General features: G+C 46.7%; 1 protein-coding gene and 1 long non-coding RNA gene across 4 annotated transcripts; one reads left to right on the top strand and one right to left on the bottom strand.

Moving 5' to 3' along the window:
- The first annotated feature begins 2004 nt into the window (after positions 1-2004).
- Positions 2005-24874, top strand: LOC106559492. Of its 3 annotated transcripts, XR_005366948.1 has the most exons (5): positions 2005-2167; positions 3091-3212; positions 15843-15906; positions 21701-22660; positions 23365-24874. It is a non-coding gene; the product is annotated as an uncharacterized LOC106559492 (long non-coding RNA). The 3 variants fall into 3 exon arrangements; XR_005366947.1 differs by lacking the exon at positions 3091-3212 and having other exon boundaries at positions 2007-2167; XR_005366949.1 differs by lacking the exon at positions 3091-3212 and having other exon boundaries at positions 2148-2270.
- Positions 10881-12381, bottom strand: CCL19 (C-C motif chemokine ligand 19). The gene is made up of 4 exons (NM_001005256.1): positions 12321-12381; positions 11310-11436; positions 10992-11085; positions 10881-10901 (listed from the first exon to the last, which is right to left on the bottom strand). The coding sequence occupies exons 1-4, from the start codon at positions 12379-12381 to the stop codon at positions 10881-10883; spliced, it is 303 nt and encodes a 100-aa protein (NP_001005256.1).
- Positions 24875-27081: the final 2207 nt, after the last annotated feature.

Below are 27081 nucleotides of genomic sequence, written 5' to 3' on the forward strand. Positions count from 1 at the left end.
GTTGGCACTGATTTGTGTGTGGGTATGTATTCTGGTTGCTGTTCAGTCCATCGATTTGTGATTCCCACCCTCACAGGCCCTGTAGGGAACATCTATTGTATAGGGAAAAGGGGTATGAGACTCCCAGCCTGGGTTCTCAACCTCCAGGGGCCTGTAGAGGGCGTCTAGTGTATACAGAAAATGAAAATGTGTAGCTCTCGGCCTGTGGAGGGGGGCTTTGGCCTGAGGAGGCTGGGGTGTCTTGTTCCAGAAAGGAGCTGGAAATGAGCAAGAAACCAAATGACTCAGCCCCTGAAAGTCCCTGATCCTGGGAAGGGGTCTGCCTCATACCCCATCCTTCTCCAAACCTTCTGTCCATATCTGGAGGGTCCTGGCCCAGCCAGAGGGGCAGAACTTGGCCCTTCAATCTCAGAGCGTGGGTGGAACACTGTGTAGGACTTCCTGAGGTGACAGGACATCAGGATGGGGAGAAGTCTTGAGCAATAGTATACCCCCCTTTCCTGCCTCCTGCCCTCTGGAGCTTGAAATAACACCACTGCCAGGATTTTCTGAACACCCTTTCTCCTTCATTTCCTGCAGTTTGGGCTACTCCAGGCCTCAGGGTTCCTGGTTTGGGACAAGTGCAGGAAATAAGGGCCCCTGAACCCCAAATAGAAAGTGATCTACATGCCTAGAGATGAAGAACCCTGGGGGGTAGAGGAGGCTGCATGGAGGAAGGATCTCTGTAGAGGATGTGTGAGGCAGGAGGGAGGAAATTACAGGTAGAATGAACAGCAAGTACAGAGGCTTAGAGGAGGGACAGGGGTTTGTGATTAATCCCTATGTAGGTGAGGAAGGGTAAGTGGTGAGAGAGACAGAGGCTATGTGTATGTAGGTAATACCTGGGGTACTTGTGGCACTTCCTCTTGGTGATGCCATGCCTAGTGGTCAAAGTTCATGGAAGACCCTTGTGACTTTTTTTTTTAAATTTTTATTTATTTATGATAGTCACACACACACACACACACACAGAGGCAGAGACATAGGCAGAGGGAGAAGCAGGCTCCATGCACCGGGAGCCTGACATGGGATTCGATCCCGGGTCTCCAGGATGGCGCCCTGGGCCAAAGGCAGGCGCCAAACCGCTGCGCCACCCAGGGATCCCGACCCTTGTGACTTTAATCAGGCAGGATCATTAGGGTCTATCTAGTATCCCTTGAGTGTGATGGTTTGGGTCTTTTTGCATCACAGAATGTCAACTAGGAGAAGTGCCAGTTGGAGGTAGAAGGATTGAGTTAGGAGGAAGTGTGGTAAACATAATTCTAAAATTCTTGCCCCCTGGTGTGTATGTCTTATATCTCCTTGATTTGAGATTACCTTAACCTCTTGACCTGTGAATATGGTGGGATATCCTTCATGGGATTACATTATGATATATGACAAAATTGAGGGATTTTTGCAGATGTGATTAAGGTCCCTAATCAGTTGACTTTGAGCTCATCAAACGGGAGATTACCTTGGATGGGCCTGGCCTAATCAGTTGAGCCCTTTAAAAAAGCATCTAGAGATAAGAAATAAGCAGCAGCCTTAAAAAAACAAAACAAAACAAAACAAAACAAAACAACAACTTAAAAAGGGAGTGCCTAGGGGCACCTGGGTGGCTCTGTTGGTTAAGCATCCAATTCTTTTTTTTTTTTTTTTTTTTTTTTTAAGCATCCAATTCTTAACTTCAGTTCAGGTCATGATTTCAGGGTGTGAAATTGAGCCCTGCAGCTGGGCTCCGTCCTGACCATGGAGCCTGCTTAGGATTCTCTCTCTCCCTCTCCCTCTACCTGCCCCCCTCTGCTCATGTGCTCAATCTCTCTCTCTCTCTCTCTCTCTCTCTCAAAAAGGGGCAGGGTACCTGAGTGGCTCAGTCAGTAGAGCATGTATGACTCTTGATCTCAGGATCGTGAGTTCAAGCCCCATTTGTGGTGCAGAGTTTACTTAAGAAAAAGAAAAGAAGGAAGGAAGGAAGGAAGGAAGGAAGGAAGGAAGGAAGGAAGGAAGGAAGGAAGGAAGAAAGAAGCAGCAGCAGGTGCTCTCATGTTGACTTTGAAGAAGCAAACTGCCATTTGTAGAGAGGGCCATATGGCACGCGGCTAAAGGAACTCAGCCTCAGTCCTACAAGCACAACTGCCAATACTTGGTAAGTTTGAAAGATAACTCTGAATCTGAAATAAAATTGCAGCCCTGGCTGACACCTAAGTTCAGTCTGGTGAGACCCTGAGCAGAGAGGACCCAGTCAACAGGTATCTAGATTCTTGACTCACAGAAACTGTGATAATAAATTTGGATTGTTCAAAGCTGCTAAATTTGTGGTGATTTGTTAGACAGCAATAGAAAACCAGTATGAGAAGGAAGTACATAATAAATGTTAGTTAAGCCCCAGGGCTAGTTTCATAACTACTGACTATAGCTTTTAACTGTATTTTCCTCCTGGTTTTGAAATGCCCCTCTTTCTTTAACTAACCTCTTTTCTTTCATCCTTTATTCTTTTTTTTTTTTTTTTTAAGATTGTATTTATTTGACAGAGAGCACAGGCAGGGGGAGCAGGCAGAAGGAGAGGGAGAAAGAGACTGCCTGTTGAGCAGGGAATGTGTTGGGGGGAGCCTTGATCCCAGGACCCTGAGATGATGACCTCAGCTGAAGGCAGATACTTAACCAACTGAGCCACCCAGGTGCCCCTATTCTATTATTGAAGATAGATAGTTGTGGTGGTATTATTACTATTCCCTAAGATGCTAATTTACTTCTCATCCTGGCAGTCACTCCCTTAAAGTTAAGTATGGTTGGGGGTGCATGGGTGGCTCAGTGTGTTAAACATCTGCCTTTGGCTCAGGTTATGATCCTCAGCTCAGCAGAGAGTCTGCTTGTCCCTTTCCCTCTGCCCTTCCCTTTGCTCATGCTCTTTCTTGTGCTTTCTGTCTCTCAAATAAAATCTTTTACAAAAAGTTAAGTATGATTGTATGACATGTTTTGGCCAATGAAATATGTATAGAAATGGTGTGTGCCATTTGTGGATAGAAGTGTTTAAAAAAGAGTTCCCCTAACTGTCTTTCCTGGCTGCAGTGATCATAGAAACATGTGTTGAGATGAAGGAGCATGCCAAAAGATCAAGGCAGCCTAGAATGTTGAACCACCACATGGAACACAGCTGTGCTAAAGACCCGCCTAGACCCACAGCAGACTTGGTATGCATGGGGAATAGTTTTGTTGTGTTAAGGTACTCAGATTTGGTGTCGTTATTGCAGCATAACCTAGCTATACTGACCAATCAGGTGTGTTGGTGGTAGTTACCAGGTGTTGTAGAATAGAGATGAGATTATAACAAACTAGAAGAAGAATTTATGTTATCCTGAGATCTTGGATTTAGAATTGGATTTTGCTGTGGGCTAAATTGTGTCTGTGTGACTGTGTCTGGAGATAGGGTCTTTAGGAAGTAATTTAGATTAAATATGGTCATAAAGGTAGAACCCTAATTTGATAGGACTGTTGCCTTATGAGAAGAGAATGAGAGAGTGATCTCTTTCTCTGTGTCATGGGACATAGTGAGAAGGCAGTCATCTGCAAGATAGGTGGAGAGCTTTTACCAGCTCTCACCAGAAACAGAAACGGACTGTGCTGACACTTTTTTTTTCTTTTTTAAAGATTTTTTATTTACCTATTCATGAGAGACAGAGAGAGTGAGAGAGAGGCAGAGACACAGGCAGAGGGAGAAGCAGGCTCGATGCAGGGAGCCCGACATGGGATTTGATCACGGGTCTCCAGGATCAGGCCCCAGGCTGAAGGCGGTGCTAAACCACTGAGCCACCCGGACTGCCCTGTGCTGACACTTTGATCTTGAATTTGTAATCTACAGAACTGTGAGAAAATAAATGTCTGTTGTTTAAGCCACCCAGACTATGATATTTTAGTATGGCAATCTAAGCTAAGACAGATGTGGTAATTGCTAAAACTCTGGATAATCTCTCTTTGGGGAGGAGTGAAGCTTTTTGCTTGTATAAGCAAAAGTGATATATATTAGGTGATACCTTTAAATTTTTTTTTTTTATTGATGTTCAATTTACTAACATACAGAATAACCCCCAGTGCCCGTCACCCATTCACTCCCACCCCCCGCCCTCCTCCCCTTCCAACACCCCTAGTTCGTTTCCCAGAGTTAGCAGTCTTTACGTTCTGTCTCCCTTTCTGATATTTCCCACACATTTCTTCCCCCTTCCCTTATATTCCCTTTCACTATTATTTATATTCCCCAAATGAATGAGAACATATAATGTTTGTCCTTCTCCGACTGGCTTACTAAATTTTTTTTAATTTAAAAGATTTTATTTATTTATTTATTTATTCATCACACACACACACACACACACACACACACACACACAGAGTGAGGCAGGCAGAGACATAGGCAGAGGGAGAAGCGGGTTCCTCACAAGGAGCTCGATGTGGGACTCGATCCCAGGATCCAAGATCATGCCCTGGGCTGAAGGCAGGCACTAAACCACTGAGCCACCCAGGGATCCCCTAATTATATATATTTAAATGAGATTTTGAAAATAGGCATGGTCAATAGTTTCTGTATGACAAGATTCGCTACTGTATCACCAGCACTCAGAAAAGTGCCTGGTAAGAATAAAGAGATGTTCTGGGTTCCAGTGATGTAGCATCACTTTAGACACAAGGATTTTCCAGGGCTAGGACCCTATGTCATGGCAGCTCTGTGACTAGTGGGGGCCCTACACTAACAGATGTTCTGATACTTAGGGCACCAATGCCAAGAGGTGCCATTTACATAGACTGCAGGGAAAATGGTGTCCCTGGGTTATGCAATGTTGATGTCCTGCCTGGCAGGCACAGTGTTCCTGATAGTGTTAGGATTTCTTGAGAGATGGTAGCCTAATAGTAATGGGGGACCTTGACATTAGTGGAGGTCCTGTCAGCAATGGGACATCATTAAGTATTAGGATGTCCTGTTGGTCTGTTCTTGAATTGATGAAGGGTGTTTAAAGTGTTGGGCCCCTGGTAGGAATGGGTGGCTTCTTCTTGGAGGAGACTTCTTGAAATGATGATCTAACAGGTATGAGACTGGCAAGGTGACTGAGGTTTTGATGGTGTTGGGTTCAGATTTCCAGGGACTGTGACTCTGAGATCCAGAGCCCGGGGGGATCCAGTTGTCCTGGTAGGGCAATGTGGAAGCTGCTGGAGTTAAAGCCATCCCACTTCCACTGGGTTGGAGCCCAGGGCAGCTCATGTCTTCTGTCTCCTCACAGGACCCAGGGGAGGCTAGAAGGTCCTAGAAACAGGAGTAGGGTAGAGAGGTCTGACTCCCCCATTTACTCTGATCCTCAGAGGTTCCACCCTCATTCTTGTCCTCCTCTCCTGTCCTGCCTGATCCTGGCCCCTCAGGAGTGGACGTGGCCCTCAAAAGCCGGTCCTTCAGGAGTCTGATCCTACCCCATGATCCCCAGATGCTCTGCCCTGTGGAGGAACCCCACCTCGTACCCCACTTGCTGGCTCAGAAAGCTGAGTCTGCCCCATCCAGAATCCTTGCCCACACAACACCCTTGTCTGGCTCCTACTTCTCAGGATCCCAAGCCCTACCCCTCAATTCCTCCTGTCCTTTTAACATCACCTGGTCCTGGCCTCTGATACTCCCCTGGGAATGGAGGTAAAAATGTGGGCATATCTGTGGCCTGATCTCCATCTCCACCACTCAACCTTGGGAATACTGAGACTTGAACAGACCTGGAGAACCTGTGCCTATTTCCTCCTGGAAGCTTTGGGGAAGCTAACTCCCCTTCAGCTGGAGAGCCAGGAGGCTAGAGGCCCTCCAGGTGACATCTCTACATCTGGGCTCAAGCACAGGCTCCTCCAGCTTCTCCTCTTGTTTTGTTTGTTTGTTTTTTTTTCTCCCAACTTTTCCTAGCAATCCAAGCCATGTCCCAACTGGAAATCCCAGCCCTCAGCCCTCACTGCAAGGGCTAGGCATCAAGCAATCTCAGCTTTGTCACGGACTAGTTCAGTGGACTTGGGAGCTCACACTACCTCTCTGTGCCTCAATTTCCTCATATATAAAATGGGACTAATGATCTCCACCTCATAGGGTTATTAGAGGATGAAGTGATATAATTAATACACGTAAAGGACTCAGCTTGGAGCTTGACACATGGTTAGCACCACAAAGTAATGGCTTTCCGTGTTCCTTGAGGGCCACTTACTTAGACCTGGCCCTGCTGTATTGTTTCCCATTTTTATTTGGGAAATGGGTGAACTCACAGATGTGGTATGTGTAGGAGCTTAGAGTATAGATTCTGGAGCCAGACTGCCCAGTTAGGATGCCCCCAGCTCTGCCACTTTATCGTCTGTCCAGCCTGGGTGAGTACTTAACCTCTGCACCTCAGTTTCCTCAGCTGTAACATAAGAATCATACTAGTACTTAAAGCAGTGCCCAACATGAGTGGTGAACACGCTAGTGCTACAGAGCCATGTCTTTTCATGTTGACAAGTCTCAGGGGCCACTGAAGAAGTTCTCTAGCCAGAGAAGTGCCGGCTTATTCTTACAGAGGGGTTCTTGAGGAAATTCCCCACTTGGGAGTCTTGCTCCTTTGTGAGACTGTTATTTCCAAGATTTTCTGGCTCTTTCTGAGTTTCCCGGAGGCCAGAAGAGGGGAGCCTGGGGGTGGGTGCTTACCGAAAAATCGAACATGAGCTGATGAAAATATGATCAAAACCGTATGGGTCTGGCTCTTACCAAACACCCATGAAACAGAGACAGCTCCAATGTCTTGGGAACTGGATGTGCTCCAGGTATGACTTGGGTGGGGCATGGGAAAGGGCCATTTTCAGTTGCATTTTTTGTTAATCAAATAAATACTGAGGCTTGTTCTGTGCCAGCCCCTGAGAAGAGCAATGTTGGCAGTGGAGACGAACAGGTCCAATCCCTTTCTCTGGGAACTCTATCAATAGACAGGACTTTTATCCTTTTTGTCCATCATGTAGACTGGAGTTGGGAGTTCTCTGAGCAGGGATGTTAGGTCTCTTTAGGGAGATGTTGGCTGCTGGGGCCTTAGGCCTTCAGGGTAGGGAGTTTTCACTCAGCTGTTGGCCTTAAACCCTCAGCAAGCACCATGTGCCCTAGACAGGAAGGTGTCTACTTAGAGGCAGGTGGCAAGGCCCCTGTATTCTGGTTGGGGAGCTTGAAGTCCATACTATCCCTTGGAGAAGCTGGCAGCCTCATCATTGTCAGGCAGGTAGGTAGGCTTCTGCCCTGCCAGAGCTTGGGATGACGACTCGGCACTTGTCAGCAAATCATAGTAAAACAGGGAGCAGGTGCTGAGAATGTTTGGGTTGGAACAAGTCACAGGTTGCTGGGCTAAGCACTCATGTATCTGGCAAGGAGATGAGAGGGTAAGACTCAGTGCTCAGGAGACGTTGGTGGCTGGGGAAGGGAAGGCACTGGCTGGAGAAGCTCCCTGTGGTACTCTGGTGTCTGTCCCCTCAGGCTCTCTTGAAATTCTTTATTCCCCAGGCCTCCAGGGCCTGGCCAGAGGCTGTTCAATCCAAGCCCCCTCACTAGCTCCTGAATTATTTTCTCTCTTCCTGAGTCTCAGCTCTTTCTTTGTTTCCAGAGGGTGTTCCCTGGGGCCCCAAGAAGTAGGGACATTTCTGAATGTGCATGACTTTGGAGGAGCCTACGTGAATGCTGGGGGTTTAGTTTCAAACCCAAAGATTCATGAGTCAAATCTTTAAAAAAAGTTTTTTTTTAAATTTATTTCAGAGAAAGAGAGCATGATGAGATGGGGGAGAAGGGCAGAGGGAGAAGCAGACTCCCCACCGATCAGGGAGCTTGATGAAGGGCTTGATCCCAGGACTCTGGGATCATGACCTGAGCCAAAGGCAGAAGCTTAGATGACTGAGCCACCCAGGTTTCCCCTGGAGGAACTCTAAAAAATTAAGCACCTCTCCCTGTACACCTGACTGATTGGGAAACTAAGATTTTAGAGATGGGGATAAGGAAGAGACTTGGCTGGAATAGCACAATGAGATGCAGAAGCAGTACTGTGGGCTGGGCACTGAGCTCAGGACTTGTTCCTGTCTGCCCCTCAGTGGCAGTGTTAGGGAGGTAGTGTCCAGGGCCTCTGTCATAGTAACATCTTCTTCAGGGCTCCTGCCCTCACTTCCCCTACTCTATCTGGGTTTTTCCCTCCAAGAATCCAAAAGGAGGTTTTGTGTCCTCCTCGGTGGCAGGCTGACTTCTACTTGGCTTCACTGGGAACTGAGAAGGATTTGAAGCGATGTGTTCTCTTCACACCTGTGTTTGTCCTCTGCCTGTTGGAGTAGAGGGTACCAGGTCCAAAAGGTGTCTATTATTGGGACCCTGGGGCTTCATGGTTGGCTGCCTTAATGGATGATGGATGAGTAGATGGGTGGAGAAGTGGATGGATGACTGGCAGTCTGATGGATGCAGAAATGGCTAAATGGATTTATGCATGGGTGCATGAATTAGATGGCTAATTTCCTCCAGGCAGGAGAGCCAAACTTCCCAACTATAGCAGTTGTTCTTACAAACTATCCCCACCCCCACCCCCACCTCCTGTGACTCTAAGATCTGAGATATCTGAGATTTTGAATACTTTACTTCTGGGAGCAGAGGGGAGGAAGAAGCTGCTGAGCACTCAGCTTAGTGAGGAGCAGATGGCACAACCCCCTCACCACTGCTCCCCTTCCCAGGCTGCCCAGGCCTGGTTCTGTTACCAGATGAGGAATATCTGGTGTATTGATAACCTCTCTTCCCAGGTGATGTTGCTCAGTTCACTGTCATAGCTGCCATCCAACCCTAGTGCCACAGACTTGCTGCTCTCAATGGGACAGGCCCTTAGAGGCCAAGCTGGAGACCAGCAGCTTCCCCAGGGGACTTCCCAAGCAGGAATTCACTCCACCCAGAGCAGCCCTGTGGTGTGCTCCAAGAGTCACAGTGCTTTCACCTCCTGGGGAGGAGACTCCTTCTCTGTACCTACCTGGTCTTAGTATTGCCTTGGCCCTGGTGCCCACATGGGCTGCAGGGGTGGTGGTAGGATTCCTCCATGCTAAATCTCCCCAGCTACCTGACTACTCCTTCTTGCACCCTTTGGATCCTCTCCCATTCTGACTTCTGGCTCCCAGGTCTGTCTGTCAGTATCCCTTGAGAGGTGAGGCTCCAGGATTGCTCAAATGGGCTGGACCTGGCCCAAGCTGACTGAGGAAGGAAGGCTAGCTTGAAAGCCAGATTCTGTGTGGGCAGGGGTGCCTGGGTGGCTCAGTGGTTGAGCGTCTGCCTTTGGCTCAGGTCTTGGTCCTGGGGTCCTGAGATGGAGTCCCCCATCAGGCTCCCTACAGGGAGCCTCCTTCTCCCTCTGCCTATGTCTCTGCATGTCTCTCATGAATAGTTTTTTTTTTTTTAAGATTTTATTTATTCATAGAGATGCAGAGAGAGAGAGAGAGAGAGAGGCAGAGACACAGGCGGAGGGAGAAGCAGGCTCCATGCAGGGAGCCCGACGTGGGACTCGATCCAGGGTCTCCAGGATCGCGCCCTGGGCTGCAGGCGGCTCCAAACTGCTGCGCCACCCAGGGATCCCCCTCATGAATAGATTTTTAAAATATTTTATTTATTTATTCATGAGAGACATAGAGAGAAAGAGAGAGATAAGCAGAGACACAGACAGAGCAAGAAGAAGGCTCCCCACAAGGAGCCCGATGTGGGACTCAATCCTGGACCTTGGGATTAGGCCCTGAGCCGAAGGCAGGTGCTCAACCACTAAGCCACCCAGGCGTCCTGATAAATAAAACCTTTAAAGAAAAAAAGAAATATTCTACGTGGGCAGATGGGCCCTCAGCATTGGCTGTTGAACCTTTCCTCTCATATGTATTCATTTTCTAGCCAGAGTGTCTACCTTGTGCCAGGCAGCGTACTAGAAACCAAAATAGATACGGTCCCTACTGAGGAAGGCTGACAAACTATCAATTATAACTTAGCGTGATGAGTGCTATAGGGGGAGGGGGCAAGGCCCCTGGGAGCTTGGGAGGAAGGCAGGCTACCTAACCTAGCCAGTCTGGAGTCAGGGGAGGCTTTCTGGAGAAAGAGTCATCAAGACCCAGATGGGAAGGCAGGTGAGCTGATGAGAGAGAAGAGTGTTCAGACAGAGGGAATGGCGTGGGTGGATGGGTACTTCCCCCTCTCACTCTGGCAGTAGAGCTGGGCCTTTTCCTGCCCCCAGCCATGAAAGCTGGTTCTTGACAACTCCCTTCCCCCTGGTGATACGTGATCCCTGAGACACCTGGACACTTTGCCTTGGAGAGGAAAGACTGGGAGGCATGAGAGAGTTTGGCTCAATCAGAACAGACATAGGTTTGGTGTAACTGAACTGAACCATGCAGAGTGAGAAGGCTGTGAGGAAACGTGAGGTGGGGCCCTGATCATGGGAATTGATCCCGAGAACACAGGGTGTTAAGTAGGGAGGGGTCCATGAGGAGGTTGCTCAGGTTGCAGAAGGAAAATTTGATCCTGCCATCCCATCTCCCCATTTCCTCTTCTAGTCCTTCCAGACAGACAACAAACAGCAGACAGACAGATCTGTGGGTACCAGTTGGGCTTTATTGGAAGCACTGCAATCTGAGTGCGGAGGAGAAGCTGTGCTCCTGCCACACTCACCCCTGCTCACACTCACACTCAAATTGACACTCCAGGCCCTTGAGCCCGCTGTGTCAGGTCCGGTGCAGAGTTGCTGGAGGCCTGGTTTCCCTTCTCATCCTTGGTTCCCCAGGGCTGCAGTGATTCACATCCCTTCTCTCAGACACACCACTCCCTCCAGGGCTGTCATGGGCTAACTGCTGTGGCCCTTGTTCTAGGGGAGGAAGGAGAGTCAAGGTCATGGGTTCGGGTCTTGGGCAGGGGCTCTGAGGGAGAAGGCAGGGCTGGGGAGGGCTGGGCTTGCCTTTGCAGAGTTCTTCTGCAGTCTCCGGATGATGCGGTCCACCCAGGGCTGGTCTGGGGGTGCACAGAGCTGGCGACCCTTCAGTGTGGTGAACCTGGAGTCAGAGGTCAAAGGTCAGAGAGAACAGAGCCCTGGAACCCAGCTTCCTGGCAGGCCCTGGTGTGAGGGGCAGAGGCTGAGGACCACATCTGGGAACCTGTTTCAGGGGCTTCCTTGTAGAGGTTGGGCTTGGCAAGGAGAAGACAGATAAGAAGGTGGGGGTATCACCAGTGGCTGATGGGGGAGATGAGGCTAGACAGGCTACACTCCACAACTCACACAACGGCAGGCAGTCTACAGCCATCCTTGATGAGGAGGTAGTGAAAGGCTCGCACGATATTCCCAGGGATGGGACGCTGGGTTACAGAAAGGCAGCAGTCTTCAGCATCATTGGCACCACCCAGAGCTGGGGAGTGGGTAGGGGAGAGAAAGTAGTGTCAGGACATAGTGACCCTGAGGTGGGGGGGGGGGAGAAGGGCAGTTAAATCTGTTATTTGGGCTGGTATGTTATCAATATGACCCTAATGGTTGCTAAATATATTGAAGCACTTCTAAGGTGTTTGCTAAACAACCACTGCCCTGAGCTCCACAAATGCCCTCCTGCTGCCCTGATCACCCCAACCTCTCTCCCAGGACCTTTCTTTTTTTTTTTTTTTTTAGATTATTTATTTATTTATTAATAAGAGACACAGACAGAAAGAGTCAGAGACACAGGCAGAGGGAGAAGCAGGCTCCATGCAGGGAGCCCGACGTGGGACTCGATCCTGGGTCTCCAGGATCACACCCTGGGCCGAAGGCGGCACTAAACCGCTGAGCCACCAGGGCTGCCCTCCCAGGACCTTTCAACTGCCACATCAGTGAAGAGTTGATGCTGCTTACAGCATGGGGGTGGGAAGGAGAGGTGAGGAGTAGGGGATGGGGTAGCAGGAGACCTGGGTTATAGAGGACTTCTGAATTGTTAAATACTTGGACAATTAGCCCTGTCTCAGTGTCTCCCATTCTCCCCACCATAAACTAACATATACTGTTCTTTCCTGTCTGGGAAACTGAGGCAGCAGGGAACAGAGGCTGCAGGGGAGGAGTAGCCATGGGCCCTGGGTTACATCAAGAGATAGACAGTCAGGGGCCCCGTTACACCCACATTCATAGGTACACACACAGGGCTCAGGGAACCCTCCAGTTCCCCCAAACACGCAGACCTAATGCAGCGTCCCTCATGTCCAGAGCAAAGGAGCCTGAGATTTAGACACCCCCTCCCCCTGCCCACCATAAGCCTGCCCTCAGCCTTACCAGGGGAGGTCCAGAGGAGCAGCAGGCTGAGGGCCAGTAGCACAGCTGCTTGGGATGCCATGGAGAGGGAACAGAGCAGCAACCGACAGTGAGTGTGAGCCCGGGTGAATCTCTGGGCAAGCTGGAGTCTCTGTGAGGCTGCAACTTGGCCGGGAGTGGGAGGGAGCAATGGAAAGCTCACAGGCGTCCTTGTGGGGTGCAAGGGGGTCTGGGAATGTGTGTGAAAGCCTCTGTGAGGCTGCAACTGCCTCCTATTTATGGCTCAGAACTTTCGCTTTCCCAGCTCAGAAATTCCCCTCCACATCCATTCCGTGGATTCCCCTTTGCCCCCCTCTTGCTGACGGAACCTGCCCTTGCCCCTGCCCCCGCTCCCCGCCCCCCCCCCCCCCCCCCCCCCCCCCCCCCCCCCCGCCTTCTTCCTCAGTAGCTTCCCTGCTCTTCTGCTTTTTTTGGCTTCATCTCTGAGAACCTAAGCAGTCTGCAGTCTGGTCAAGAGAAGGGACTTTGAAATGCCAGCTCAGGATAGAGGGTCTGCAATATCACCTTCCTGGTGGCATTTGCATCATTAACCATAGGGCTGGCTTTCAGAAGTGATGGTCAGGACTGGGGGTCAGAATGAGGAGTTGAACCCCTTCCCTGGGTTCAGCCCCTAATTCTCATTCCCATCTCTGTGGTTCTTCTCTTCTCTCTGGTGCTGGTGGGGGTGAAGAAGGTTCTCTGGTCCTCTCAGAACAACCATGAAGCCTGGGATGGCCCCAGTGCTGCCTATCCATTATCTGGGAGCCAGTCCCTTCCTGGCAGAGTTGAAAGGGAAATATTCCTTGGGAGGAGGCCCAGCACCCATCCTGCATCTTGGTCCTTTGGGATTCAACCTCCTGGCTCAGCCAACACTACCCCTTCTCTATTTGCCATGTTCATATATCTAACACCTGTGACCACAGAACATCTGGAGGGAGCCTGGCCTGGAAGAGCTTCCTTCATCTTGCCCCTGCTCTCAATCCTGGGAACCAAGAGGGGATTTTTTAAGGAGAGGGGCTGGTCAGCTCATATTCAGACAATCCCCAAATTTTCAAGGAATTGACAGATGGAGGAGGGGATGAGTGGTTTCCCATCATTATGAGAAAGACCAGGACTCAAAAGGGAAGTTAATATGTGGTACACCCATTCAACCATCCCACCCAAGCTCTGAACCCTCTCTTGGATGGGGTGGTGTTTCCCTCATAAATTTCTGACTTATCTTTCTTTCCATCCATTATTATTATTATTAATAATAACAGTATTTCTTACTCTTTACTCTGTGCTGGGCTCTGTATCAAGGACTTGATTTTATCAACTTCCCCAACAAAACTATGAAGTAATTTATATTATTAACATATTATTGTTCCTTTTTTACACATAAAGAAAATGAGGCTCAGAGCACAAGATCACATGGCAAGTAACTGTCTTGTGCTTAGGTGTCTTTTGCTTTAAGGTTTACACTTTTTCCCACTGTCCCATGCGCCCATCTGCTGACTGTCCATTGATCATAGAACAGTACAGATCGGTGAGACTCTACAGATAGAATGCCTTAGTTGAGATTCAAATTCCATCACTTGCTAGCTGTGTCACCATGTGCAAGTTATCCAGTTCCTGTGTCTTAATATCCTTATCTATAAAATAGGAATGGTACTAGGTCTACCTTTTTTTTTTTTAAGATTTTATTTAATTATTTGAGAAAGAGTGCATACACGGGCAGAGCAGCAGAGGGAGAGGGAGAAACAGAGTCACCGCTGAGCAGGAAGCCCGACATGGGGCTTCATCCCCTGACCCTGGGATCATGACCTGAGTGAAAGGCAGATGCTTAACCGACTGAGCCACCTAGGCGCCCCTCTAGATCGACTTCTTAGGGTTACCTTAGGAGGTAATCTGAGTAAAGTCCTTAGTTTAGAGACTGGCACGTGATAAATACTCATCAAATATTGTTGATTATTATTATTCTGCCCTTTCATTCAGATATATGTCAGTTCATCTGAACTTTCCATTGATCTCTGCATCCTTCTGCTTATGGCAGTTCTGATTATTCTCTGTTCCTACCGTCATCCATCCTCCACTCCGCTCTACCCTGCTCTGTTCTCTGAAAGCCTGACCTCTCTAGACTGAATTACTCAGGATCTTTTGCTTTCCAGCTTCTGTTTGAGTTTGGTCCACAGGAGGCAGCAGCAGGAGATCGGTAGATGATAGGAGAGAGAAGTTAATTCAAAAAAAAAAAAAAAAAGGGATCCCTGGGTGGCTCAGTGGTTTGGCGCCTGCCTTTGGCCCAGGGCGCGATCCTGGAGACCCGGGATTGAATCCCACATCGGGCTCCCGGTGCATGGAGCCTGCTCCTCCCTCTGCCTGTGTCTCTGCCTCTCTCTCTCTTTCTGTGACTATCATAAATAAATAAAAATTAAGAAAAAAAAAAAAAAAAGAGAAGTTAATTCTCCAGATCCTTCATCTTGCTGCAGTCCTGGCAGTGAATAGTTTTCTTTCTGGTAGTTGTTTCAGGAGTGGTCTTCCAACAGCAGCAGCAGCATCTCCTAGAAATTTGTTAGAAATGGGAATTCTCAGGTGCTATCCCAGACCTCCTGGAGTAATGTGTATTTTGACACATCTTCTACGTGTTGCTACGTGTCGAAGTCTGAGAACCACTCCTCTACAGTTACATATCCTTTGGGGCTGCCTCCTCTCTGTGGGTCTCTCTGTAAGGTTCCTGAAACCCTGTTCCCTCTTCTTGACCCATCAGGCTTTGGTATGGTAATGGTTTCCCACTATTGCTAAATCCTGGGTGCCTCACTACCCCATGTCGGTTTCTTAATCTTGACCCCACCTCTTAAATAGCTTCTTTGTTAAAATCTTTCTGGTTGAAGTTTTTTTGCATGTGCCACCTGTTTCCTGCCAGGATCTTTTTTTTTTTTTTTTAAGATTTTATTTATTTGTTTAAGAAACAGAAATAAGCATGGGTGGGGAGGGGAGGGAGAAGCAGGCTCCCCACTGAGCAGTGAGTCCAATACAGGGCTCAATCCCAGGACCCTGGGATCATGACCTGAGCAGAAGGCAGACGCTTAACTGACCGAGCCACAGAAGAGATCCCAGGAAATAGATTCCCACAATGGGATTCTAGGATTGGGCTGCTCATATATTTGATAAATGCACAGATAATCTCTGCATGGGGAAAGAGGACACAAAGTAATCTGGAGCATGCAGAAGCATCACAGTCACTTGGATTATTACCAGTGAGGCATAGGGGAAATGTTGGTGGAGGCCAAGACATTAGGAGATAAAAAAATGACTGAGGTACTTAATTACTATGGCCACAAATGGTAATTTCAAATGATGAGGACCTACATATATTGTTGAGTGGGTTGCCTGTTTTTGATACTGCTAGAAAAATTATATTTTAAAAAAAGGTAAAAAGATACTGTGAACTTCTGTCTCAAAGTGTGGGTGGAGATCCAGATAAACTCTATGGAATTCTTAAGAAATCTTAATTTTATTTGATCACAGGGCAGATGTGGCTGAGGATCAAGCCCAAGACCTGACTGTATGGGTTGCAGAGTTGCGACACCAGGTAAATGCACAACTCTACCATATCCCTTAAGCTAGAATAAGGGTGCTGTTGGAAAGGAATTGGATTCTGAAACTTGTGATGAGGACATTTGGAAAGAGATGAACAAGGCTGATAATTCTGTTTTTTAAAAAATATTTTCGGGGCAGCCCAGGTGGCTCAGTGGTTTGTTTATTTATTTATTTATTTATTTATTTATTTATTTATTTATTTATTTATTTATTTATAGTTTTTATTTATTTATGATAGTCACACACACACAGAGAGAGAGAGAGAGAGAGAGAGAGACTGGCAGAGACATAGGCAGAGGGAGAAGCAGGCTCCATGCACCGGGAGCCTGAGGTGGGACTCGATCCCGGGTCTCCAGGATCGTGCCCTGGGCCAAAGGCAGGCGCGAAACCGCTGCACCACCCAGGGATCCCAATAAATAAAATCTTAAAAAAATATATTTTCAGGGATCCCTGGGTGGCTCCGTGGTTTAGTGCCTGCTGTCGGCTCAGGGTGTGATCCCGGAGTCCTGGAATCGAGTCTCCCCCATCAGGGGTCTCTGCATGGAGCCTGCTTCTCCTCCCTTTTCCTATGTCTCTGCCTCTCTCTGTGTGTCTCTTATGAATAAATAAATAAAATCTTTAAAAATATTAAAAAGATTTTTTTTAAAGATTTTATTTGTTCATGACAGACAGAGAGAGAGAGAGAAGCAGAGACACAAGCAGAGGGAGAAGCAGGCTCCATGCAGGGAGCCCGATGTGGGACTCGATCCTGGGTCTCCAGGATCACGCCCAGGGCTGAAGGCGGTGCTAAACCACTGAGCCACGCCGGCTGCCCTATATTTTAATTTTTACATTAAAAATTTTTAAAAAAGTAATCTCTATGCCCAACTTGGGGCTCAAACTCACAACTCTGAGATCAAGAATCACATGCTCCACCATTGAGCCAGACAAGTGTCCCTAAAGCTGATAATTTTTTTAAAAGATTTTATTTATTTATTCATGAGAGACACAGAAAGAGAGAGAGAAAGAGAGGCAGAGACACAGGCAGAGGGAGGAGCAGGCTGCATGCAGGGAGCCCAGTGTGGGACTTGATCCCAGGACTCCAGGATCACACCATGGGCCAAAGGCAGATGCTAAACCGCTGAGCCACCCAGGGACCACTAAAGCAGATAATTTTGGATCTTCAAATCCCCCTGAACCTTTCTTGCTGGCAGAAGAACACTCCTCCTGCAAATTATGAATTATTCGGCCTTTCCTTCCATTAAAAAGATGTTTTTAATAACTTCCTGGCACAGGGCATGCATTTTCTCTTCAGGACTTACCGTGACCATTCCTCATAGTCTCTACAAGGATATACAAGATGTGCTCCAAGAACAAGAGCATATATGTTGAAAGAGTTACAGGAACTTGTCAACTGTCTTGGGAGAATCTTGGGGACCAGTGAGGACAGATTTATTGATATTGGTGCCCTCACTCAGGATTTAGCTCAGCTCCTGGGAGTGGTGTTGATAGTATGTTGGGTTGGTTCCTGGAAGTGTGGACTCAATAGTGGCCTTTGATCAATGAGGTTGAGATGTTGGAACCTCACTGACATATTTATTGTAGAACATTGCTTCTTAAACTTTGATGCGCATGTGATTCACATGGGAGTCTTGTTAAACTGTAGATTCTGATTCACCAGGTCTGAGGTGAAACCCAAGAAGCAGCATTTCTAACAAATTAAGTGATGCTGATGCTGCTGGTCCTCAGATTATATACTTTGAGGAGCAAAGTAGAGGAAGAAGTACAAAGTTTAGAGAGATGGGAATGTTGGAGTGCACTTGTTATGTGCAACCACTAACTGTATACCTCTGAAGGGCCCAAGAAGATTCTTCCTTCTCCAAGGCAACAAGAAAAGCATTAATGAGGGGAACAGTAACTTCTTTGAAAAGCATTGCAGTGGCTTCTTTACTAGGTAAGAGATGAGGATAGGAGATGCCTTCTTGGATTTAGGCAATCTTATTTCAAGGGGGATAATGGAATCTTTGAGTGGTAGAGGTCAGATGTTGGCATCTAACCATGAGCAATAAGGTAAATGAGATTACTATATAAACTGTAGGAACAAGTGGTAATTTATATGCTTTGCCCACAGGGACCTTGTGGTGCTAGCTAATTGCTCATAGTGTTCGTAGGAATGAAATAATGGACAGCTTACTGATGTGCTACTTGACCTGTGTAAGTGGAAACATCTAGACCTAGTGGGCAAAAATTTGATCCAAATTGTACTGGGAATTTACAGTTTTTTACCCAGTTCCTCTACTTAAGTGAGTTTCCTAGACCCAAAGCCCTATGATCAGGTAGGAGGTGGGAGGGCTTGAGTCTCTTCATAGGTAGATTCTAGAAATCTTTCTCCTAGTTAGTGGTTCTCCTAGTGCATCTCCAATAGCATCTGCATCACCAAAGAAGTTGCCAGAAATGCAAATTATTGGGCTCTGCCCCAACATCACTGGATCAGAAACTCTGCAAATGGTCCAGCAATCTGTACTTTAACAAGCCTTTCTTGTGATTCTGATGTATGCTAAAATTTGAGAATCTCTATTCTAAGCCTTCTCTGCAGAGATCTGTAGCCATTTGCTAGGGTAAGTCTGAATGTTGGAACATGACATACTCAGACTTTTGGAGTGTTATTAGATACTGTCTCATGTTAATACTAGTCTTGGGGACCCAAAAATCCCACTGTGGTCCACCAGTCAGAGCTGATAGAGGTCAAGTGACAGAAGGATCTTGATCCAGATCCATCTCACAATGAGTCTGTAATACTTGTTCACTGATTATTTCTCTTGGTTCAGAATGTATAGTGGGAATAGGTATACTTAGTCATTATCCAAATCTCCACATTGGTTCTTTGACTGTGGAGTAAGGAAAATTAGGAAGGGCCAAGTGGAAGTCCTTTGAACTGTGCTTACCCTACCACATTTCCTGCTACAATAGGAAATGTAAAAGTAATGCTACATTCCTAGAGAAATTGCATAGATTAGGGCACCTTCAAGGACTTAAGAGATGTCATAACCTTTGGCACAGCATATTATAGGTAATAATCTAGCACATGCTTTTTTTCTATACTAGTCAATTAAAGACCATTGAAATCAGTTTCTTTCTCTCTTTCCTCCCTCTCTTTCTTTCTTTCTTTCTTTCTTTCTTTCTTTCTTTCTTTCTTTCTTTCTTTCAGAGAGAGAGAGTGAACACACAGGGGTGGGGGGCAGGGAGGGGGAGAGAGAGAGAGAGAGAGAGAGAGAGAGAGAGAGAGAGAATCTCAAGCAGGATCCAGGCCTAGCGTGGAATCCAGTTTGGTGCTTTCTTCCATGACTCTGAGATCATGATCTAAGCCAAAATCAAGAGTCAGATGCTTAACTAACTGAGGTACCCAAGCACCCCAGAAATCAGTTTCTTTTCAATTGGAATGACAGGAATACACTGTCACTGTCTTACTGCAGGGATACATCAATGTTCCTGCTCTTTGTCAAAAGATAATCTTAACATCCCAGAGAATATCAACTGATGACATTATGCTTACTGCCTCTGGTATGTAAGAAATAGTAATCACTCTCCTAAAACCGGCATTACACTATATGTTAACTAACTAGAATTTAAGGATGCTTGGATGGCTTAGTGGTTGAGAGTCTGCTTTTGGCTCAGGTTGTGATCCTGGGGTCCTGGGATTGAGTCCTACATCAGGCTCCGTACAGGGAGCCTGCTTCTCCCTCTGCCTATGTTTCTGTCTCTCTCTGTGACTCTCATGAATAAATAAATAAAATATTAAAAAAAAAACTAACTAGAATTTAAATAAAAATTTGAAGGAAAAAAAAAAAAGCAATCGCCCTAAATGCTTTATTAAGACCTATATATGTCAGAAGGAGAGAAAGAAATCCTACAAAAATTCAGGAGCCTGCCACATAGGTGGAATTTCTAGGCCACTGAGAGTGGAAAGAAGCTGAAAAATAGTGGTCTTTGGCATATTGCACCTTTGCCATGAAGAAAGAGACAGTACTTAAAAGGAGGTTTGAATTTTAGAGACAGCATATACCATATTTAGGTGTACTGCTGCAAAATATTTATTGGATATGATGGAAAGCTATGGTTTTGAATAAGGCCTAGAGCAAGGAAGTCTAGTTTCCAGGAAAGTTGCCCTGCTCCTTGGGCTTTATGGCTCATAAATCTAATGAACTTCAGGTTTTCCCTGGCAGAAAAGGGTGCCATAGGAACCTTAACAGGAGAATTACAGCAAAGACCCCTAGGGTGTTAGAGTAAGGCCGCACCTCTTCTGCTAATAATTATTTTCTATTTGAAAAGCAGCTCCTGGGTGCCTGCCTGGGTGGCTCAGACAGTTAAGCATCTGCCTTAGACTCAGGTCGTGCTCCCAGGGTCTTGGGATCAAGACCTGCATTAGGCTCCTCGCTCAATGGGGAGCCTGCTTCTCCCTCTCCCTCTGCCTTTCTGCCTGTTTGTGCTCTCTATCTGTCAAATAAATAAAATCTTAAAAAAAAAAAAAGAAAGTGGCTCCTAATTTGTCTCTGGGCCCTGGTCTAAAACTCAGACTCTAGTTCACCCAGTGACAATGTGGCCTAAGGGTGTTACCTACAGCAAATCATATAGTTGGATGTGCACAACAGCATTCCATTGTTTTTTTTAAATTTTATTTATATTTATTATTATTATTATTATTATTAGCATTCCATTGTTAAATGGTCATTGTACATATGAAATTAGGCCTTAAGTGGCTCAGATTCCTACTTGTATTGTTTCTTCTGATCACACTTCTGCCTTCATGGAGAAGTTTTCTACAGTTAACAGAGGGAGTAAATGCATGGTCTTGAATTTTAGATGGTCTCTAAGGTATGCTGGCCCTGAAAGACGGTGGTGAAGGGAAGTCCTTTCAGTGGGTAGAATTTCAGGTAGTACATTAAATGTCAACATTGTTGAGAAGGAGAAATGGCCTGAGATTTGGAGGTATACTAAGTTGCTTACAGTGCCTGCCTGTAACAACTCTGTCCTCACCTTTGTAAATGATTCCTTTATGTTTTTTCTCATTAAACCTTTTTGGGCATGCCATTTGTTTCCTACCAAGATCCTGAATGATACAAGAATATAATGTAGAGCTGGCATAGAAGTTTCAATTAAATTTTAATACTGTCTGCCTGGAATGCCTGTTGGGAAAGATCCTGAGATCAGCAGCAAAGAGTGAAATAAGAAATAAGAATAAACAAGGGATTTGTAACACATTTATTCAATAAATATTTACTGAAGGCCCCCTATGTTCCAGACACTGTTCTTGGCACTGGGATACAGCAATAAACAAAACAGACATTTCTCCTCTTGCAGAGTTCTTATTCTAATGAAGAAGACAGGCAATAAGCAAACAAGGAAAATATATAGTATTTCAGATGACAGGAAGTGCTCTAAAGAAAATAAAGAAGGCCAGAGGTATAGGGACCATAGGGGAGGACAGTCAGGAAAAACTTTACTGACAATATTTGGGCAGAAAGCTTATGTGAAGAAGGTGAGGGAGAGAGCCATGCAGAGATCTGGGGAAAATGTGCCAGGTAAAGAAAATAGCAAGTGTGGAAGATTTTGAGAGCAGAGTGTGTTTGAGGAATAGAAAGGAGGCCAGTGTTTGTGAGGGAAGTGAGCAAAGAATAGAGTGGTAGGAGATACAGTCAGATAAGAACAGCCAGTTGTAGGCCATCACAGGGTTTATGTTTTACTGTGAGTGAGATGGGGAACTATTGGAGGGTCAACAGAGGTGTGACATGGTCTGACTTGTTTTAAAGGCTCCTCTGGCTGTTGGATGAAGAATGGACCAAAGTAATGCAAGAAGGGAAGCAGGAAGACCAGATCAGAGGCTCCTGCAATAATTGAGTGGGACATGATGTTACTGAGAGTTGGTGAGAAGTGGTTAGATTCTGGAAATATTTTGAAGGTAAAGTCATGGGCTTTGCTTCAGCATAGGATGTGAGAGAAAGAAGAGGCAAGAATACTGCAATATTTTTGGCTTGAGCAATGTGATGGATGGATTGGACTTATCAAGATGTGAATGACTGCAGAGGAGTGGGTTTGTGGGAAGATCAGGGGCCTCTTTTGACTTGTTAAGATGAAGCTGCATTTGGACCTATAAGTGGAGATGTTAAGTAGGCAGCTGGTAATATGAGTCTGAAATTCAGGGGAGAGATTTTAGCTAAATATACAATTTGGGAACATATGAATGGTATTTAAGGCCATAACACACTGAGATATCCAGGGGAGTGAGTAGAGGTAGAAGAGATTCATATTCCAAGTCCTGATACTCCCCAACATTGACAGATCAGGGATATGAAGACAAATCAGGGAAGGAGGGAGGCTTTCAGGGTGTTATGATGGTACCCAGTATCATGGGGTAAAAGGGAAAGGAAACAGGGCCCATGGGTGGAAGGCTTAAAGCACCCACTCCCTAGGTTTTGGTTTAGATGATCCAATGGGGTGGAAGTGGGGAATTGGATGCCAAGGAGCTGGGTTTAAAATAGTTTCTGATCATACACACAGAACCCTAAGTGGGCTACATTTCACTAGTTCACTATCTTCCTAGCCAAGTCATCTTTGTGGAGTTCCCGGTTCAGTGCGAGCCCTGGACAAATCTCCTTACAGCCCAGGCCGGCTCATTCCAGCCTAGACCCACACTCCTCCAAGGAGCCCAAATAGTCTTCACACTTCCTGGTCTGACCAGAATCCATGCCCCAGGAGTCAGATCTTAGATGGTGAGCACTGGGGCCACTGGGGCAGAGGAGCTAGAAGCTGGGCCTGGGAAGTCAACCAAGTCCTTGGTAGGGGTGAAAGTCCAGGGGAGTGAATGACCGAGGGGGAGAGAACCTCTATTAGGTGCTTAGTGTTTGTGGAATGGATGATTGTGTGTATCCCAAGCTGTGTTCCTGGAGCTGTGGTGTGTGTGTGTGTGTTGTGTGTGTCCTGGAGCTGTGGGTGTGTATGTTATGTGTGTGGCTACGTGTCCACCCCTCTCAGGCCTGCAGAGGGCGCCCCAGGCCGGGAAGCGAGGCTCTCGAGTAGAGCGGGGCTCTGGTGGAGGCGTGAGGGGAGCTGTGGTGGCCGGGGTGGCCGGGGTGGCCGGGGTGGGGGAGGTGGGGGAGCTCTAGCAGGGGCGGGTGGAGACCCTGACGCGGCGGGCCCCTCAGAGAAGCCGGGGAGGGCGTTGGGCCCCAAGTCCCTGGGCCTGGGACGGCTTCTGGTGCTCTGCCGGCTCTAGGCACCCGCGGCCGCGAGCCCGAGCGTCCTATTCCTATTCCGCCTCGGTCGGGGGAGCGAGCCAGACGCGCCAAGGGGAGACTCGGGCGTGGGTGGGGCCGCACCCCCGAGGACTGGGGCCCGCGTGGGTCTCGGGAGTTCCTCGGGAGGCCGTTACCCCAGGCTTAGCGCAACAGCGCTCCCTCCAAATCCCCCCACTCAGGTCCGGACGCCGCCAGGTACGCGGCCGCCGGCGGAGCTCCGGCCCGACGTACCCCGAGCCCGAGGCACCCGCGTCGAAGGCTTAACGTAACGTTTGCCTTGATTGCCTTGAAGGCTAAAGGAACTTCACATCACCTCTGGCACTTCCTTCACGGAATAGCCTGCACCCGATGGATTCCTTACACCGCATCGCTACGGTGCCAACTCCAAGAAAAAAGGCTTCTTTATTCCGCGGGGGTTTAGCTGAGAGCCCAGTTGTGCCGGGCGCCAGAGGATGAAGGGCTTTAACGTGGACACGAGCAGAAAAGGAGTTTGTCCTACTTGTCAGTGGACACAGGAAAACGCTAGGCCTCGGGCCTATCGTGAGACACATTTGAGGACAAATAATAAAAATAACTTAAAAAAATTGATCCCAGAAAGATGAAGGAAATGAGGACAGAAAATTAAACCCACAAGCCTGCGGTTGGCCCTTTGGCGGACCCGGGACCGCGGCGACGATGCTGCCTCCTGGTGGCGGGACGGGGCAATGAAGCGATCATAGCCGAGTTGAGTTTCTCTGGCTGCTCGTGTGTGTGTGTGTGTGTGTGTGTGTGTGTGTGTGTGTGTGTGTGTGATCAAAAGTGGAGTTTGGTTATCTTAATAGTAGGTTGATGGCGGCCCGGGTGGCTCAGCGGTTTAGCGCCGCCTTCAGCCCAGGGCCTGATCCTTGAGACCGGGATCGAGTCCCACATCAGGTTCCCTGCATGGAGCCTGCTTCTCCCTCTGCCTGTGTCTCTGCCTCTCTCTCTGTGTGTCTCTCATGAATAAATAAAATCTTAAAAAAAAAATAGTAGGTTGAAATTTATTATTACCACAATCCATAGCTTTAAAGCAAAAGTCTTTAAGGGCAAGGCAGCAGAGTTTGCCTGGGATGTTTTGGTTTGCCACCAACTGAGAAAAGGATGTTTTGAAGAAAACAAAGTCTTCTGCTTCTTGGTATAGCTAACACATTCTCTTTAGGGGAGCTGTAGACACCAGTAGAAGAAGTACAAATATAGGTGTTAGAAAAAGAGGCTTGACAACTTCAGCATTTATAAAAATGACAATTCATTGGTTGACACTGATGCTGAAGGACAGAAGCATTGATGATTTTAACAAAACAACATAGCATCATTTTGTCCCCAAGTACAAGGAAAAATAGTACCTGGAACATATGAATGGTATATGAGCTTCATAGGTAGCAGGTATAGGTCCAATCCCTCTCTCTGAACTTCCTGTGCCATAATGCAAAGCAGAAGATGCCAAGTGTATCAGTGGTGCTGTGCTGTTAGCCCCATATTGTTCCATTTTTGATTTTTAAAAGGAACAAATCAAAAGAAAGAACCTGTCATTGGTGATCATGTCCCTCTAAAGGCTGTATTGATGAGTAAAGAATGAAGTAGTGGCTACTTCAAAGTGTGGCCCAAGTGGGAAGTGCATGTGTGTGTGTGTGTTAAGAAATCTGATTGCGCTGAGTGAAGTAAGTCAGTCGGAGAAGGACAAACATTATATGTTCTCATTCATTTGGGGAATATAAATAATAGTGAAAGGGAAAATAAGGGAAGGGGGAAGAAATGTGTGGGAAATATCAGAAAGGGAGACAGAACGTAAAGACTGCTAACTCTGGGAAACGAACTAGGGGTGGTAGAAGGGGAGGAGGGCGGGGGGTGGGAGTGAATGGGTGACGGGCACTGGGTGTTATTCTGTATGTTAGTAAATTGAACACCAATAAAAAAATAAATTAAAAAAAAAAAGAAATCTGATTGCTCAGTTAGGAATTAGGTTTATATGACTGTGGTTGTTAAGCTGTTTTTATTAGCTGTAATTCTGGGAGATCGTACTAGCCATGTCCATCCCTTACATTTGTATCAAAGGGGTACTTAAAGGGTTTACAAGGAAGAGGGGCGCAGGGAAAGCAGGAGGCTTCAGATTCTGAGACAACAGACAAGAAGCAGCTGGCCCACCATTTCATAAGTATGTGTATATGTGTTATTTCACGGAAGAAATAATGGCAAAATCATTTTAAAGCATGATGTTAGTAATTTTCTGGATGGCCCTGAGGATGACTTATTCTTAGCAGATAGTACTGACTCAGTTTTAAAGCAATGAAATGTTTTAGTGCTTTAGTGTTAAAGGAAAACTCTGGATTCCAGGGATTAAAGTGAGTTTTCATGTTTGGAGGGGGGGATGATGATTTTGTAAATTTGGGGGATGATTGGTCTTTTGAATTTGTTTTCTTCTTTTCTTTTACATTTCTAGGAGAAGCCATTAATTGTCTTCCTGTTGAACAGTGGTATACTAGTACTCAAATATTTATTTTTACATATGCATGAGTGAGACATTGGAAGTTCTCCAAATTTATAATTTTATTGTATGCTTTGTATCTGTTTTTATGGAAATATTTCCTTGTCTAAGCAGCAGTCTTTGAAAAATTACTTTTATCTCTCCTATTTGGGCCTTTACAACACATACACACACCAAAAACATTTACTGTAGTTTTAGTTGGGGTTCAGGAAGAAGTAAAAACAAATGTATGTGTTTATTTATTTTTTAAGATTTTATTTATTTTTTGAGAGAGAGAATGTACATGAATGGAGGGAAAAAATATACTCTCTCCTGAGCAGGGAGCCTGATGAACTCCATCCCAGGACACTGGGATCATGATCTGAGCCTATGTGTTTCCTTTCTCTCTGGAGCAAGCGTTTTGGCAGGGCTGAGAATAGAGGCATTCTGATATCCAAGGCCCTTCTGCCTTTGTAAAAGTCTAAAGCAAACCGGGGAAGAGGTTATGCTCTGGAGGGGCTGGGGAGAGGAAGGATTTTGAAGAGTGGTCTTTATGACTAGGAGGGGTTTGGTGTGTAGGTCCAGCAGTGGGCTATAATTCCTGGCTGTGATGAAGCAAATAATAGCACCAAGTACATGGCCCTGGGGATGTCTGGGAAAGCCAGGCTCAAGCCCAGAGGCTTTTATAGCAAAATTTCCATGTCTCAAATATGGCACAGAGCTGAGTTTGAGAGTCCGGCATCTGAAGAGTAGTCATACCTACTAGTACTTACTATAGGGGCCTTAGCATTCACTGGTGAGACTGATGTCCAGTGACGGGATGGTGTGGGGGGCAGGTAGGAAGCCTCCTCTGGGCTTTGGTGTTTCTCTGACCTTTTGCACAGCCCTTGGTAGGTGGGATCTTAAGACTGTCTGATGTGGGATCCCTGGGTGGCGCAGCGGTTTGGCGCCTGCCTTTGGCCCAGGGCGCGATCCTGGAGACCCGGGATCGAATCCTACGTCAGGCTCCCAGTGCATGGAGCCTGCTTCTCCCTCTGCCTGTGTTTCTGCCTCTCTCTCTCTCTCTCTGTGACTATCATAAATAAATTAAAAAAAAAAAAAAAAAAAGACTGTCTGATGTTGAATTCCTTTTTTTTTTTTTTTTTTTTAAATTTTTTATTTATTTATGATAGGCACACAGTGAGAGAGAGAGAGAGAGGCAGAGACACAGGCAGAGGGAGAAGCAGGCTCCATGCACCGGAAGCCCGACGTGGGATTCGATCCCGGGCCTCTAGGATCGCGCCCTGGGCCAAAGGCAGGCGCCAAACCGCTGCGCCACCCAGGGATCCCCTGATGTTGAATTCCTTACTAGCACCAAGTGCAGAGGTTCGGAATGGGATTAAGGGCATTGAAAGAACATTTTAAAATGCAGTAATTC

This window comes from Canis lupus, chromosome 11 (assembly GCF_011100685.1).
Source record: "Canis lupus familiaris isolate Mischka breed German Shepherd chromosome 11, alternate assembly UU_Cfam_GSD_1.0, whole genome shotgun sequence".
NCBI lineage: Eukaryota > Metazoa > Chordata > Mammalia > Carnivora > Canidae > Canis > Canis lupus.

Coding starts and splice junctions, on each gene's coding strand:
- CCL19 (NM_001005256.1), bottom strand. CDS start 12,381: ATGGCATCCCAAGCAGCTGTGCTACTGGCCCTCAGCCTGCTGCTCCTC. Junction 11,437..12,320: donor GCTCCTCTGGACCTCCCCTG/GTAAGGCTGAGG, acceptor CCCACTCCCCAG/CTCTGGGTGGTGCCAATGAT. Junction 11,086..11,309: donor TGTAGACTGCCTGCCGTTGT/GTGAGTTGTGGA, acceptor CTCTGACTCCAG/GTTCACCACACTGAAGGGTC.